The following is a 14,724-nucleotide window of genomic DNA, read 5'->3' on the forward strand; positions in this document are numbered from 1 at the left end:
CTTCCTCACTCACTTTAAAGTTACATAAATCATCTGTGGTCATTATTTTTGTTTCATAATGTTCAACTACAACTCTGCTTGTATTTCCTCAACAGCTATTCCAAGTCTTTGCTGTCTTCTGTTAATAGCATGGTATCATCTGCATACCTCAAACTGATTTTCATGCCTCCTTTCTGAGTCTAATCCAGCAAAAACTGGATGATATGTTCTGCGTATAAATTGAACAGATAAGAATGATAAAATGCAGCCTTGAATGAGCTCTTTTCCAATTCTGTTTCTCCATATTTGGTTTTAACAGTAGCCTTTCTTCTGGAATATACCTCATGTATTAGGACATTAGGAAATTTTGTGGCACACCCATTTCCGAAGGCAAGCCCACCTATAAGAAAGGCCAACTGTTCTATCCGACATGTGTTTGCAATATGATACCTGGTGACTCTTCCTTTTCTGAATCCTGAAAAAAAACCCAAACATTCATCACGTTGTTGTTGTTGTTGTGTGCCTTCAAGTTATTCCCAACTTATGGCCCCCTAAGGCGCCTCTATCACAGGGTTTTCTTGGCAAGATTTGATCAGAGGAGATTTGCCATTGCCTTCCCCTGAGGCTGAGAACATGTGACTTGCCCAAGGTCATCCAATGGGTTTCACGGCCAAGCTGGGAATCAAACCCTAGTCTCCAGAGTCATAGTCCAACACTCAAACCACTACATCACGTTGGCTCTTATACTTGTATATAACAACATTCTAATCAACAGCAACCTTGGTAGTCCAGTTCCTATTAATGCAAAAAGGAAACAGGGACACCCTAAAATGAGCAGCAGTTTCTACTGGGCCAAGGAACTTGGGGAATTGTGGCCCACTATTTGTTTACGGAAGCCTTGTCATTCATGCTACCAACTGCAAACACTGATTGACTAAATCTAGGATATGTTTAAAGCCTTCTTGAGAGAATCGATAGTCTCAGATGCTCTTAAACAACCCCTCCCTGGATTCTACAGATTGTGGGATAATTACTAGATGGTATGCATTCCTTACTAGGTACATTACTCAAGGGGGAGCTGGCTGCCCAACTCTCAAGTGCTCTTAGATGATGCTTTCATTTTATTCTGATTTAGGATCTCAGTTGCTTTGGTTGCCCAGAGTTACCCAGAGCTACTTTGGGAGAAGGATGTGTGCACTGTAATCCTTCAAATTTTCCAAAATCCCTGAGAAGTTTTGGATACTATTAACTGTAGTATCCTTGTAAATAACCTCTTTGGTTTGGGATTTGCAGACATAATGGTTCTAGTCCCTCAAGAAAGTATAATTCCAGAAGATAAGGTGAAGCTTGATTCATCCAGATACTTTCAACATTTACATGAAATCACTGGTTAAGGTAATTTCAGGATTTGGAGCAAGGTGCTACAGGTATGTTGACATTTGTCTATATTTCTCTTTTCCATCAGATTTAGATTAACATAATGTAAGTACAGAGCCAGTGCTAAGAATCAGTAAGGAGATCGATGAGGACCAGTCTGGAAACTAAACTCCAGAAGAATTTCCACTATTTCTGGGGGGATTGCTCAGTTCTGTCCTGAGGAGAGGAAACAGTCAAAGGATCATACAGGAAAAACAGTATGATCAACAATTATGTCTATACCTCAAAAGATGGGAACTATATCCACCACACTCCATCCAGGGGCTGCACCACCATTCCTGGTGATAAACAGAAGTGGCATCACTTCCAGTTCTGGGTAGCATCCAAAGTATGACTGGAACATGAAGGCTGGGGGTGCTCAAGGGGAATGGAGCCTAGGTGCCCTAAACTGTCATGTTCTTGTAGCATCTGCAGTAGGATTTTGATTGTTTTTCAGGAAAAAGTCTGAGTGATTTTTTCTTTTAAAAATGGGAGAAGGTCTGGGGACTTTGGGCCACCATGCGGTTTGCAGGCCCTACTTTCTCCATCTGTTCTGTACCTGATAGTATCTAAACCAGAGAATTTGAAAGGTACAAGGGAGAAAGGAAGGTACAAAGCAGAAAGGAAGACTGAAGAGAAAAAAGAAGAATAATCTGCCTATTCGAGTCCTTAATTGTATTCTAGAGAGCAGTGTTAGGGCTGGGAGATATGCAGCATGCTTCCGTGTGTGTTGTAAGCTGCACCACTGCTCAGGCTATACAATAATAAAATGGCAATAAACATTCACAGCTTGCAGTCAGGACTCATACTGAGCCCTTTAGCCTTGTACAGTGCAGCTTAAGGAGGTTTTAGCAGAGTGGAGAAGAAAAAGGTTACTTCTGCAAACCCTTCAAAGTGAACCAAGTGATACACAGCAAGATATTTTTACAGGAGCCTCCTTCTTCATTCCAGCACTCATTTCTCAAGCAAAACAGGACCACCCAAAAATACAGGTGTGTATGTTAGTCTGTAACTTTAAAGAAAAATACTTACTTTAAAAAAAACTGACCATCAAAAGCCAGTTGTCTTTGAGGTTGAAGACTTAAGGGAATGATGAGATTCTCAGCTGAAAAGCAAGGAGGAGCTTGGCTTCCTTGAGGTGCTAAGTCAGCAGGGGTAAGAATCATGCAGGCTGTTGGACTAAAACTCCCAGAGTTTCTCACCAATGAATATGCTCACTGAGGATGCAGAGAATTGCAGTTCAACATCATCTGGAGGGCACCATGAATTTCCCTCCCAGCCCATTTACTTCAACCAGCCAAGACTAGACTGGCAACTGTCACCCAGAATACTTTTTTATCGGCCGCTCCTACACTTGGAATGACCTACATTGTATGAATTTAAAAGAGTATTAAAGACCTATCTATTTCAGTAGGCCTATCCAATCAGTTTTAAACTATGAATTTTGAATTAGGATATGCTGGATGATTTGAATGTGTCTTAGATTTGTGTTTTTAATAATTTTAAATGATTTCATGATTTTAAAATATGCTGTAACCCACCTTGAGAAGAGGTGGGTAAGAAATGATGATGATGATGATGACGACGACAATGATGGAGCAGAGGAAGAAAATTAAAAAATTAAAAATTAAAATTAAAAACCCTCACCATTCGATATTAAAACCTCCAAACATATATGACATCTAAGCATATAAAAATGTATACTGAAATATAAACTTCAAAAAGGGAAGAAACATATCCCTTTCTTTTCCCGTTTTCCAAAAAATGCTGAGATTCCACAAAACTCTTTACTATACAACAACAAAACTCTCAGCTGGCACACCACAAGAGAGTGTTTGAAAGGTCTGGAAAGGAGAGGGAACATGTTCTTTCTGCATTCCCCACCTGTTGAAATCTCTCTCATTCCCTCATGCATCTTAAACAGCACTACACACTTTCTATTGCAGGATACATGAAGCCACATGTATACACTGCTATTTATTACTATGGGTTTGGCAAGTGAAAATGTTGTTGGAAACTACAAAAAACAATATAGAATTCATTAAGTTTATGATCTTCTTAAACTTGAGCGGGGGAGGGAGATAGGTACTCTTTTGCCACTCTGTGATTATAGGATAGGAAGGTGCTTAAAGACAAGTTTTGCAAAAGTAAGAAAAAAATCCGTACATTTTTTCTCAATCTCATGGGCAAAACGATTAGACTCTGAAGCATGTGACTGGATTAGCTTTATCATTGTTTTAGCTTGCCTAGCTACAAAAATTATTAATGGTCCTAATGTTACACTGTTCTTTGTAAAAGTCCCATGACAGTGTTTATCTCCAAGGCATCTGCTGCAATGACTTCGAAGGAAAGCTTCCAGCTAAGGATTTCATTCTTTGATTGGCACATGCATAAAGACAAACACCTTGGAGGTCGTCTCTTCCATAGATGCGGTGGGGATTTATACACATCATTAGCATTAACAGAAGAAGTGCATGCAGTTCCTCCTCCTAGTAAAGCCAAAAATAAACTCCACATGAAAGACAGCATCTTGTCAAACCGCTACTCAGCAAGCTTCTAAACACTCCTTACCTTCATGATAAAAAAACAGAAAAAATAAAAGGACTCCCATGAACATGTTGCTTAGGAAGGTGACCACGCCACAGGTAATTCCTTCTGGAACTGGATAGACTGTTTCCACAAAGAGTTCAAAGAATATAGGTACGCTGCTGTTCAAGAAGACACCCAGCAAAATGGAGGATGTGTACAAGGTGGCTGCAATCAAAACAAAAGCACAATGATTTTGTACTATATAAACCCATTAATGTTTTTTTACTGCCATGAATAAAAAAAACTTGCACTTTATTGCCAGTTTGGACTGTCAAAACCTAAGCTATGATGTATAGTGTTCATGAAAAAAATGTCTTATCTGGGTAAGGTTAAATTTTAAAATCTCTAACACAATTCAGCTCCAAGTCTGCTCCCCCCCCCTCATATCGTGACAGCAACTAAGAAGCAATTTTTGTGAATATGGTGACTGAAAAAATGCACTGTCAATGGAAATCTCTGTTAGGAGACTATGATATGACAGCCAATGATATTCAGACAAACACCTTCAACATTATGGCATGGGCAAAGAGAGGAATACCCTTTGCCTTCAGGGATATCCCTCCAGACATCTTAAATGACAAAAAGGAAGGTTTGTGACTTTAACACCATCTTTTATTGTTTCTTCTCCTGTATGAATTTTATCACTTTTGCCTGATGATGAAGCCAATGGAGCTTTGAAAGCTTGCATGATATATTTTGTACATTTTTGGCTGGTCCAAACATATCACTGTTTTCTAGATTTTGGATGTTACTGTATTTCATTGTTAAGGATTTGACTTTATGGAGAAGAGTCATGGTGTGAACTAATGTTCAGTAACTGATCAGAAAGATAAAAAAATACTTTTTAACACTCTTCATTAAAAAATTATTCGAGAGCATATATAAACTGCTTGTTGGTATACCCAAGCCCCCTGAAGTAATATGCAATAATATATAAAAGCAGAAAGACAAAACATTATTGAGAAATGGATTAAAACTGTTTTAAAAGCCAAACTCCTGAACCAATAATTTGGTTTAAAGTACCAGTTGGAAGCTCAGTAAGGATGGAAAAGGCCAGACTTCCTCTAAGACTGCATCTGCACTGCAGAAATAATCCAGTTTGATACCACTTTAATTGCCATGCCTCAATGGTATGGAATTCTGGGATTTGTAGTTTGTTGTAGCAGAGCGCTCTAACAGTAAAGGCTAAACGTCTCACAAAACTATAATTCCCAGAATTCATAGCATTGAGCCATGGCAGTTAAAGTGGTGCCAAACTGGATTATTTCTGCAGTGCAGATGCACCCAAAGCGGGGATTCTTTACATTACAAATCGCACAATTCATCCTACAGTTTTTAAATACTTACTTGGGAAGACTAATTTATTAGAATCTTAACCTGGAAAGTAGATCATATTGAAATACAGTATACCTATCTACATTTCCTGAATGATGTGTATGTATGCCTAAACAAGCATACAGATATGAACATATCCTCAGCATTGCCCTGACTTTTCTTAGGTGCAGCTCTCAATATAATGTTAGAAACCACCAGCTATTCCTCCCCCTGCCACACACACAGATTGCTTTAATCACTAAACTAACAGAAAAACAAAACAAAACAAATGTGGCTGTTTTTAAAAAACATGTATATAATGTTATCATTCCTGCAGCTCCCAAGGCACTTGTCTGTTTTAAATTTATAGTATGCATGTTATTTTTAGTAAACTAGGTCAAAAAGTTTTGATTTTAGAGCCTTAGCTATAGCATGTTTTAAAGAAAAATATATGGCTTCTTTTTGAAAAACAAGCTTCTACAGTATTTACATTTATTTAACTCTAAAATAAATGGAAACAACAGTTTTACAAATAGTCAATTACTGTTCTAAATTAGGAAAGAACTGTGATTCAACCTTCTTTGCTTTTAACTCTGAAGGTCAAAACTACTTCTGGCTTCCACTTTACTGGAAAACAAGCCTTGAACGATTTGCCCTGGTATCCAATGCAACTGATGTAGAAAAATATAAAACACTCCATTGCTTCTGGGACAGGAAGAATACTTGATACTCAGACCTTTCTAAGTTGGGATCCCGAACAATCCAAAAAGGGAATTTGTGGTTGCAGAACACTAATTAGGAAGTATATGGTCAAGCAGACTAAAATAAATAAAAAATAGACACACCTGGTACTTAGCTTTCTGTAACTGTTTCCATCTGGGAGGCAAGCATTGCCTCCTGTGCTAGAGGACTCGGCAAATAAGACAGTGTGCTTAAACCCATGAAAATCACCGGCCTTAGACAAAATAATCTTGTGACAGATGATGTTCACAGTGTAAAGCAGAGTTGGTATAATAATTAATAATAATTTGTTTTATTTATATACCGCTATTCCAAAGATCATAGCGGTGAACAGCAAGTAAGCTAATTAGCAAGTAAGCTAATTTGCCCCCAACAGTCTGGGTACTCATTTTAGTGACCTCGGAAGGATGCAAGCCTGAGTCGAGCTTGGGCCCTTTTGCTGGTCTTGAACTCGCAACCTTGTGGTTTTGAGTGAATGGCTGCAGTACAGGCATTTAACCACTGTGCCACCAGGGCTCCAAATGCTGCTCAACTGCAACTTCCAAAAGCCCAAGCCAGCATAGCCAATAGTGAGGAATGATAGGAGAGTTGCAGTCTGACATCTGGAATTTCCCTCTGACAAGTACAATTTCCCCAACCCTGTTATCCAGCACAGAGCAGACAACTAAAGGGACGAGGGGGCCCATTCTGCTCTGCTCAAAAGAACAGCAACTCTGCATTTGGAAGCCAGGAAAAAAATTATTTGCTACCCCCTGTCAGGTCCAGGTTAGACCTCTGGGCTCCATCACATTTAGAAACAAGCTTTTCTGTGTTGATGAAGTCTGCATGTTTGTTCCAAGGAAAGGAAATTAAAGCGGTGATCATTTTGGCTTCTGAGAAGTGGTCTGAACTCAGGCAGCTGAATATTGTGTAGCTCTTCTAATGGGCTCTCAAGAGACCCAAAGAAGGGAAAGATGAAATAAAACGAAGAACTCTTTTTACGGGGTAAGACTTGAGTGCTGCTGTTTTAGTTTCGGTGGTGAGAAAAAATGAGGAGTACACAGTAGTCTTAACACCTTGATTTCATTGGGGAGACTCTCTGAAATTGTCCCCAACCAACAGGGGAAAAAACCCACTTCAAAATGGTTTTGCTCCAACATAACAACCTAGGATATTTTCACACTATGCCAATTTCAGTACATGGAAGTACATGAAATGGATCGCCAGGATGATGTAGTGGTTTGAATGTTGGACTAGCACTCTGAGAGATCAAGGTTTGAATCCCCACTCAACCACAGAAGCCCACTGGGTGACCTCGGGCAAACTGTACACTCTCCTCAACGAAGGCAATAGCAAACCTCCTCTAAATAAATAAATAAATAAAATCTTACAATAGGGTTACTGTAAGTTGGAGTCGACTTGAAGGCACATAACACAAATAAATATAATGCAACAGTATAGACACCATTCACTTTAATTATGATTAGGGTAGAAGGTTGCATTACTACTACTAATGTTTAATTATAAGACCCTTTTCACCAAAGGGCAGTACATCAGAACATATGCAGTCATAAACAAATGATATAACACAACACTATAAAATACATAAGATACTAAAAAAAATGTTAATATGCTAAAAACAAAATCCTCATTAGTTGCTAATAGCTCCCAACAACACCACTTGGTTCCAAATCTCCTTTTATAATAAACTTTACATAATAATAATAATAATAATAATCTTTATATACCGCTATTCCTTTTTTAGATCATAGCATCAACCATAGCTCTGGTCCTGATATAAATGGTTTGTTGTTGTTGTTGTTGTTGTTGTTGTTGTTGTGTGCCTTCAAGTCATTTCTGGTGACCCTATCATCAAGTTTTCTGGGGCGCAGAGTGTGTGACTTACCAACGTCACACGCTGGATTTATATGGCTGAGCCAAGACTCAAACTCAGATCTTCAGAAGCCAGGTCCTATGCTCAAACCACTACACCACTCTTACCCCAAGGTCTGGCCCTCTGCACCCCTCCTCTTTCTCAATATCAAGTTGATATTAAAAGAGATATTTGAGGCATGTAGCCGAGAGGGAAACTCCAATGCCAGAAACTAGCCATTTCATATAAGGAGATCCATGACAATATTTGGAGACCCAGAAGGCTCAGCATGGGGGAAACTCAGTTAGCCAAGGATAGATCAATCAAGATCAGAGTCTGCATAATCCCTTCACTGATAGGAGTGATGGTGGATGATAGGCCTTTATCAGTGAGTAAAATACAAGAATAGTTCCCCCTGGAAGCAATACATTATCCAAAGACATTTGCACTGATTGTCCAACCATTCACAACTTCATTTCTCATTCTTCTCTCCTGGAAACTTCACCCTAATCCCAAAATCTGCCCTGGGATATGCTTTGCCCTATAAATATGTCTGCTCAGTCACCCTCAGTTCAGTCTCGCTTAAATTCAGACATATTCTCTGTCATTATCTTGCTTGACTCCTTAGCACTGATGGCAGCTTGCTCCCTGACTGGAACCCTGCTTCTGGAATCGGTACAGTATCACACTCTGCAATCCTTTCAGTCGCTATCTGCTACTACTTTTTATATCACTAGTTCTTGGACGTGTGTGTGTGTGTGTGTGTGTGTGAGAGAGAGAGAGAGAGAGAGAGAGAGAGAGAGAGAGTCTTTATGTGAATAGTGATTCCATTTGATTACAAATAAAACCATATTTGGACTTGTGCTATGGAGTTCTGTTTCTTGGACATGGTATACACAGGCCTGATCCCTGCTTTGAGTTGCCCAAGCCATGTCAGGTGCTGTAAGTAAGCTAATAAAATTCCTCTATTAAATATTGATTGTGGGTGCTTTCCTGGGACCCTTACAATTTGGATAACACAATTCTGGGTCTATGATATTAAGTGGTACCATGGTTAAAGATGGCAGAGCAGTTTTAAAGTGGAAAGAGGCAGTATTAAAGTGGAAAGAAAACATGTGGCCCACTTCAGATAATTTAATGATTGATTGGTCCCTATGTAGACTTGTCCACAGCTGCATGGTATGCGGTAAACTCCTGCGGCTGATAGAGGGTCTCTCTGGTCCTTGGCTGAGTGAAGCATTTGCTGGACTTTCTTCGTCAGTTTGTAAACCATTTGAAGGTTGTGCTTCTTCACCATTTTGCCTATGGTTATTTCCTATAAAGCCCTAAATGGCTTGGGCCCAGGGTACTTGGAGGACCGCCGCTCTCCATACAATCCGCCCCGCACACTTAGATCGGCCGGGAAGCAATTGCTAAGAGTTCCAGAAGCAAGATATTCCACCACCACACAGAGGGCCTTCTCCACCTCGGCCCCCAAGCTCTGGAACTCCCTTCCTGGCGAGCTCCGCTCGGCCGCCTCTCTGGACCAATTTAAAAAGGGGCTCAAAACACACCTTTTCCAGCAGGCATACCTCTAATATCCCTGAGATAACCCCTTCTCTCCCCACACCGTTGCACTATTGTGCTAGCTTGAACAGTTATTTCTATTGTAGTATGTTTTAACTGATGTTTATATTAATTGATGCTTTTATTGTATTTCGTGGATTGTATTGTTGGATGGTCTAAGTGCTGTAACCCGCCTTGATCTTTGGAAAGGCGGGCTAGAAATAAAGTTTTTATTATTATTATTTATTCTGTCTGTGACTCCTTTGATGTATGGTAAAAATACCTTCCCTTTGGGAGGCTGCTTGTCTTCACTCCTCTGGGTTTTCCTGGGCCTGGCAGCCCTTCTGATGTCTGAGCTGGAACAACCATTGGCCTGTAGAGCCCGGTCCAGATGCTTCAGTTAATCTTCTAAGAAGTGGGGTTCGCAGATGCATTTTGCTTGGTCTACCAGTGCTTTGATTGTGCTTCTTTTTTGTCCTGGGTGATGGTTGGAGTTCTTGTGCAGGTATCAGTCTGTATGTGTGGGTTTTCGGTATACTGTGTGACCCAAACGTAGGTGTGGTTTGCGGAAGACAAGGACATCCAAAAATGGCAGTGTTCCTTCCTTTTCTTTTTCCATAGTGAATTGGATGTTGGGGTGGATGTTGTTCAGATGGTTCAGGAATACAGCCAGGTCTTCTTCTCCATGGCTCCAGATGGTGAAAGTGTCATCCATGTATTGGAACCAAGTTGTGAGCTTTTTCGGTGCTGTTTCCAGGGCTTGCTTTTCAAAGTGTTCCATGTAAAGGTTTGCTATCACCGGGCTTAGAAGGCTTCCCATTGCTACTCCATCCCTCTGTCCGTAGAATCCATTGTCCCACTGGAAATAGCTTGTGGTGAGGCAATGTTTGAACAGGGCTGTGATGTCTTCTGGAAAAATCTGTTGGATGAGTGTCATGGTATCCATTATGGGAACTTTGGTGAACAGGGAGACCACATCAAAGCTGATTAATATGTCTCCAGGTTTTAGTTCAAGGTTCTTGATTTTTCCTATGAAGTGAGCTGAGTCCTTGATGTAGTGGGGGGTCTGCCCTATATGGGTTTGTAATTGTGGGGTCAGAAACTTGGCGAAGTCATATGTGAGGGATGCAATGGCACTCACTACAGGTCAGAGTGGAATGGAATCCTTGTGGATCTTGGGAAGTCCATAGAATCTTGGTGGGAGAGCCTCAGATTTGCACAAACTTTGTCTTGTGGTTGGTGGAATTGAGGAGTTTTTGATGAGGGTGTTCGTTTTTCTGGTGATTTTGCTGGTTGGGTCTTGTTTCAGCTTTTTATATGTTGTAGGATCCAGGAGTTCCTTGATTTTTTGTTTGTATTGTTCTGTATCCATGATTACTGTGGCATTGCCTTTGTCTGCTGGGAGGATTATGATTTCTGTATCCGAACTGAGGTCCTTGATGGTTTTTCTTTCCTTGTTAGTTATGTTGCTGGGAGGTGGTTTTGCCTTGCGCAGAATCCTTGCTGTTTCCCCTCTTATCTCTTCTGCTTCCTCCTCTGGGAGATGGTGGAGGGCAGATTCCACCTGGGCAACAGGGATTCTGGTGAAAAGCCTTCGACTTTACAACGTAATTAAAACAATTCAAATTTAAAACAATACAAAAGTATTGATAAAAGTATAAATATAAGATGCAAAAAACAAATATTTTATGAAATTAAGAACATTAAACATTAAAATTACTATAAATTTTTAATGTTAAAAATACTATAAATGCATCAAAACACTGTATACCAACCTTAAAACATAACTGCATAACATTAGAAGTCTAACACCAGTTTATTTTGACTTGTTGTGGGAAGGAGTAAAGACAGTCATGCTGCCAAGTCAAGGGAAGGAGCCACCCCCCTCCCTTGTCCCCACAAAATGAGCCTGAGAAGGAGACAGGACCAAGAGGACTTCTCCAGATGATCTTAGAGATCTAATGGGCTCATTATGGGAGATATGGTCTTTCAAATAACCTGGACCCAAGCCATATAGGGTTTTTAGGGTCAAATCCAGCACTCTGAATTGTGCCCAGAAATGAACTGACAGCCAATGGAGCTGTTGTAGGGAGTCATGTGCTTCCGGTAGTCAGCTCCAGGTAACAAGATGGCTGCAGCTCTTTGTATCAACTGAAGTTTCTGAGCACTTTTCAAAGGCAGCTCTACATAGAGCACATTACAGTAATCCAAACTGGACATAACCAAGACACGTACCATTGTGGGCAGATCCAACTTTTCCAGGAATGGTTGCAGCACACTAGCTATAATTGTCCAAAAACACTCCTGCTGAAACTTGGGCCTCCAGGGTCAGACCTCAATGTAGGAGTACCCCTGTGATGATCCCTGTGGTCCAAGCAGCCCAAACAGCAGCCCTTATTGCCTGACAGAAGTCTTCCAATGACTGGCGGCCCAGTCATTACAACCCCCAAACTGCAAAACTGCATCTTCAGAAGGAGTATAACCCCCCGTAACCCTGGCTGAATCCCTATTCTCAGATTTGTCTTTCAACTGACCAGGACTCTGACTTGTCAACATTAAACTTCAATTTGTCTGCCATCATCCAGTCCATTACACAGTTTGGGGATTGTAGTATTTTCTAATCCCTCTTAAATAAAAAGCAATCATGGCTTCAGTTTTTTTATGCCAGGATTTAAAAGCCAGAGGCAGACGAAACACGAGGAAGGTGAGGAAGAAAACAGCTTTAACTCAATCTAGAGGAAAGACAAGGTTTTTCTAAGAAGATAATTTTACACAGATGCACAACCTGAATGACAACAGACCTTTGGCATCTAGCTAGGTTTTAGGTGAAAATGCTGCTGTCTATTTAATATGTCTTTATCATTTAAACCAGTTTTCATGTTTTGAATATTGTTTATACTGTTGTCAGCTATCTTGGCAGAAAAGTGAGATGAATATAATAAGTAAACACTGACCATTTTCCACATACAAACTGGAAACCCGCTGGTGTGACCTTGGGCACATCACTTTAGGGTTGCCATAAGTCAGAAAATCTTGAAGGTACACAACAAATCACACATTGTGTAGAGTGAACCTTAATGCTGATCGAAGATAAATTCTGAATTCACAGAACTCAGAACAGATGAGGCTCCATCTTTAAGTAACAGAATTTCTGTGAAACTCAGAAACCTGAATATTCATTCAGTAACGGCAGTTTGGACAGTAAATGTTATTATCCCACTAATTTGCATTTCATTTTCTGCTTTGACAACACAGCAGTAATTCTATTGTGATTCAGTTGAATTTTATTAATGCCACTGATAGAATACCAATCACTGGCAGTAGATTAATCAGGTCTGGTGAGTGTAACATTGGCTCCCAGCCAACCATAAGTTTGCAACGTACCAGGCAGGACAAAGAAGGTATGCTTTTTTCCACTCTCTAGTCTGAATTCCCAAATGCCTTCTCTTGTCTTCCTTAACTACAGTTCAGTATTACACAGCACCCTGGCTAGCATTAGTGTAGAAGGGATATCAGTCAGATAAACAAAGGAAAAAAGAGTCAGAGAGAAGAAGAGGAAGAAAATTCCATGTTTATAAGACTGCTTTCCATTATGCAAATTGCTGGTTATGCCCTATAAACCTCTGCATGGCTTAGCTCCAGACTGAAAGACCACATCTCCCTATGAAACCAGCCCACGTTTTAAGACTTTCTGTGAAGGGCTTTCTCTTGGACTGACCCTTATCATAGGCACGTGTAGAGAGGATTAAACCATCTAATTAAAAGATTGTATGTACAGCACTGTGTAAATTTACAGCACTATATAAATAAAGCTTAATAATAATTTGAGACAGTGTCTTAGTGGTTGTTCCCCGCCTAGAAAACTCTCTTCTGAGAGGGAGGCTTGGTTGCCCTCCTCTGATCTCTTTCTGCTGCAATCCTGGCGTCCATGTTGGCTCTTATCTGAGAGATTTTATCTGTGAAGTAGTTGTTAAAAACGTCACAGCAGGCCGTTATCGGGTTAAATAAAGGGTTCTGCACAGGTGGAACCTGTGTCAGTTCCCTTACCACCCTAAATAGCTCTGCTGGATGGGACTCCGCAAACGCGATACGTGCAGAAGAGAAAGATATCTGCGCTGTCTGTATAGGAACGAAAAAATTTCCTATGACGAGTTCTGTCAGATAAGACTCGAGTGTCATGCCAGTCATGCTCTGCTCTAATTATTAAACTTAGTATTGAACCCAGAACTTGAAGCAAAAGCTTCAAAACATTGTAGTTGTACCAGAGGAGACATGAGGTAGAGTGTAACAACCCAGGCTTTAACTAAGAATTTTTCCCCCACCACAATAAACCACAGTTTGTCATCATGACCGAACTGAGCTAACAGAACACTGTTAAGAAAGTTTCAGCCACTCAGATTAATATTGTTGCTGATAGAACATTATGATATTTTCCAGAAATCTTCATGCTGAATACAAGGCAAAACTGAATGGCAAATTAGTGTAAAAATGCATGTACATGCATTTTCACACTAATTGGCCATTCAAATTTGCCTTCTATTCAGCTCGAATCCTTGATTAGCAGTGCTTGCACAAAGCATTAGTGGGAAATGGGAAGACTTCTGAGTAATAGCAGTTTAATCCTGGACTGCAAAGGAGACAAATTTCATTTCTTTCATTTACAGCACACTAACAGATACAAGATGTCAAATTATTAGTGGGAATCCCATCAGTGTAAGGGTTGGAAGATTAGAAGTGTACTTGTAGTGGTTTCTAAAAGACAAAAAATTCAGTCTGTTTTCCCCTTTAACTGATCCAGAAAATGTGATGTCAAACCTTACTGGTGCTCAACAATATTTACTGCACTAGTCTCACTGTTTTAGTCTATACAAAGGAGAACTATTTTTAAAGCTGACAGTGAAGTAGCAAAGTTCCTAATGTTTCTTATGAAACCTGAGTAGTGTAATAGCTTGGTAACAGGCTTCCCCATAATTAACTTATGGAATCATATAAAACAAAAGCATTTATCCACAGGGTATATTAATCAGTTTTGTGCAGTTGACTAGAATTATTTTTATTCCAGTCTACATTGATCAAATCCTTATCCACATGAAAAAGTCATGAATGTGGCTAGCAGTTTGGAAACAAATTTGATTTACTTGATACACCTTCACAAAAAGTAAACAAAAAAGAAAACCTCAACAATTTGCTGTTTGAGTTTCCCCCCTCAAAACAAAGCAGAATAGAGTACAAAGACATAAATGTGTTCATCATTTCAGGAAAAATCATTTTAACAAGTTCAGGGAAAT

The 14,724-nt window shown here is 39.9% G+C and overlaps 1 protein-coding gene across 2 annotated transcripts in view; it reads right to left on the reverse strand.

Annotated features, from left to right (window-relative positions):
• LOC149313968 (solute carrier family 49 member 4-like) overlaps window positions 1-14,724 on the reverse strand; it is a 122,634-nt gene that overhangs the window by 9,980 nt on the left and 97,930 nt on the right. Inside the window, exons 8-9 of one of the 2 annotated variants that reach the window (XR_016281101.1) lie at window positions 9,720-11,000; window positions 4,068-4,149 (exon numbers count right to left, since the gene is read on the reverse strand). Coding sequence is in view for 1 of the 2 variants with exons in the window: in XM_089523335.1 (XP_089379461.1) it covers window positions 3,967-4,149 (183 nt within the window). In the remaining variant the exon portion in view is untranslated. Of the gene's footprint in view, window positions 1-3,966; window positions 4,150-9,719; window positions 11,001-14,724 lie in introns of those variants that run through there. The other variant, XM_089523335.1, reaches the window with a different exon arrangement.

The sequence above is a fragment of the Sceloporus occidentalis genome, unplaced genomic scaffold (genome assembly GCF_023333645.1).
Source record: "Sceloporus occidentalis isolate IW3139 unplaced genomic scaffold, rSceOcc1.0.p SCAF_4, whole genome shotgun sequence".
NCBI lineage: Eukaryota > Metazoa > Chordata > Lepidosauria > Squamata > Phrynosomatidae > Sceloporus > Sceloporus occidentalis.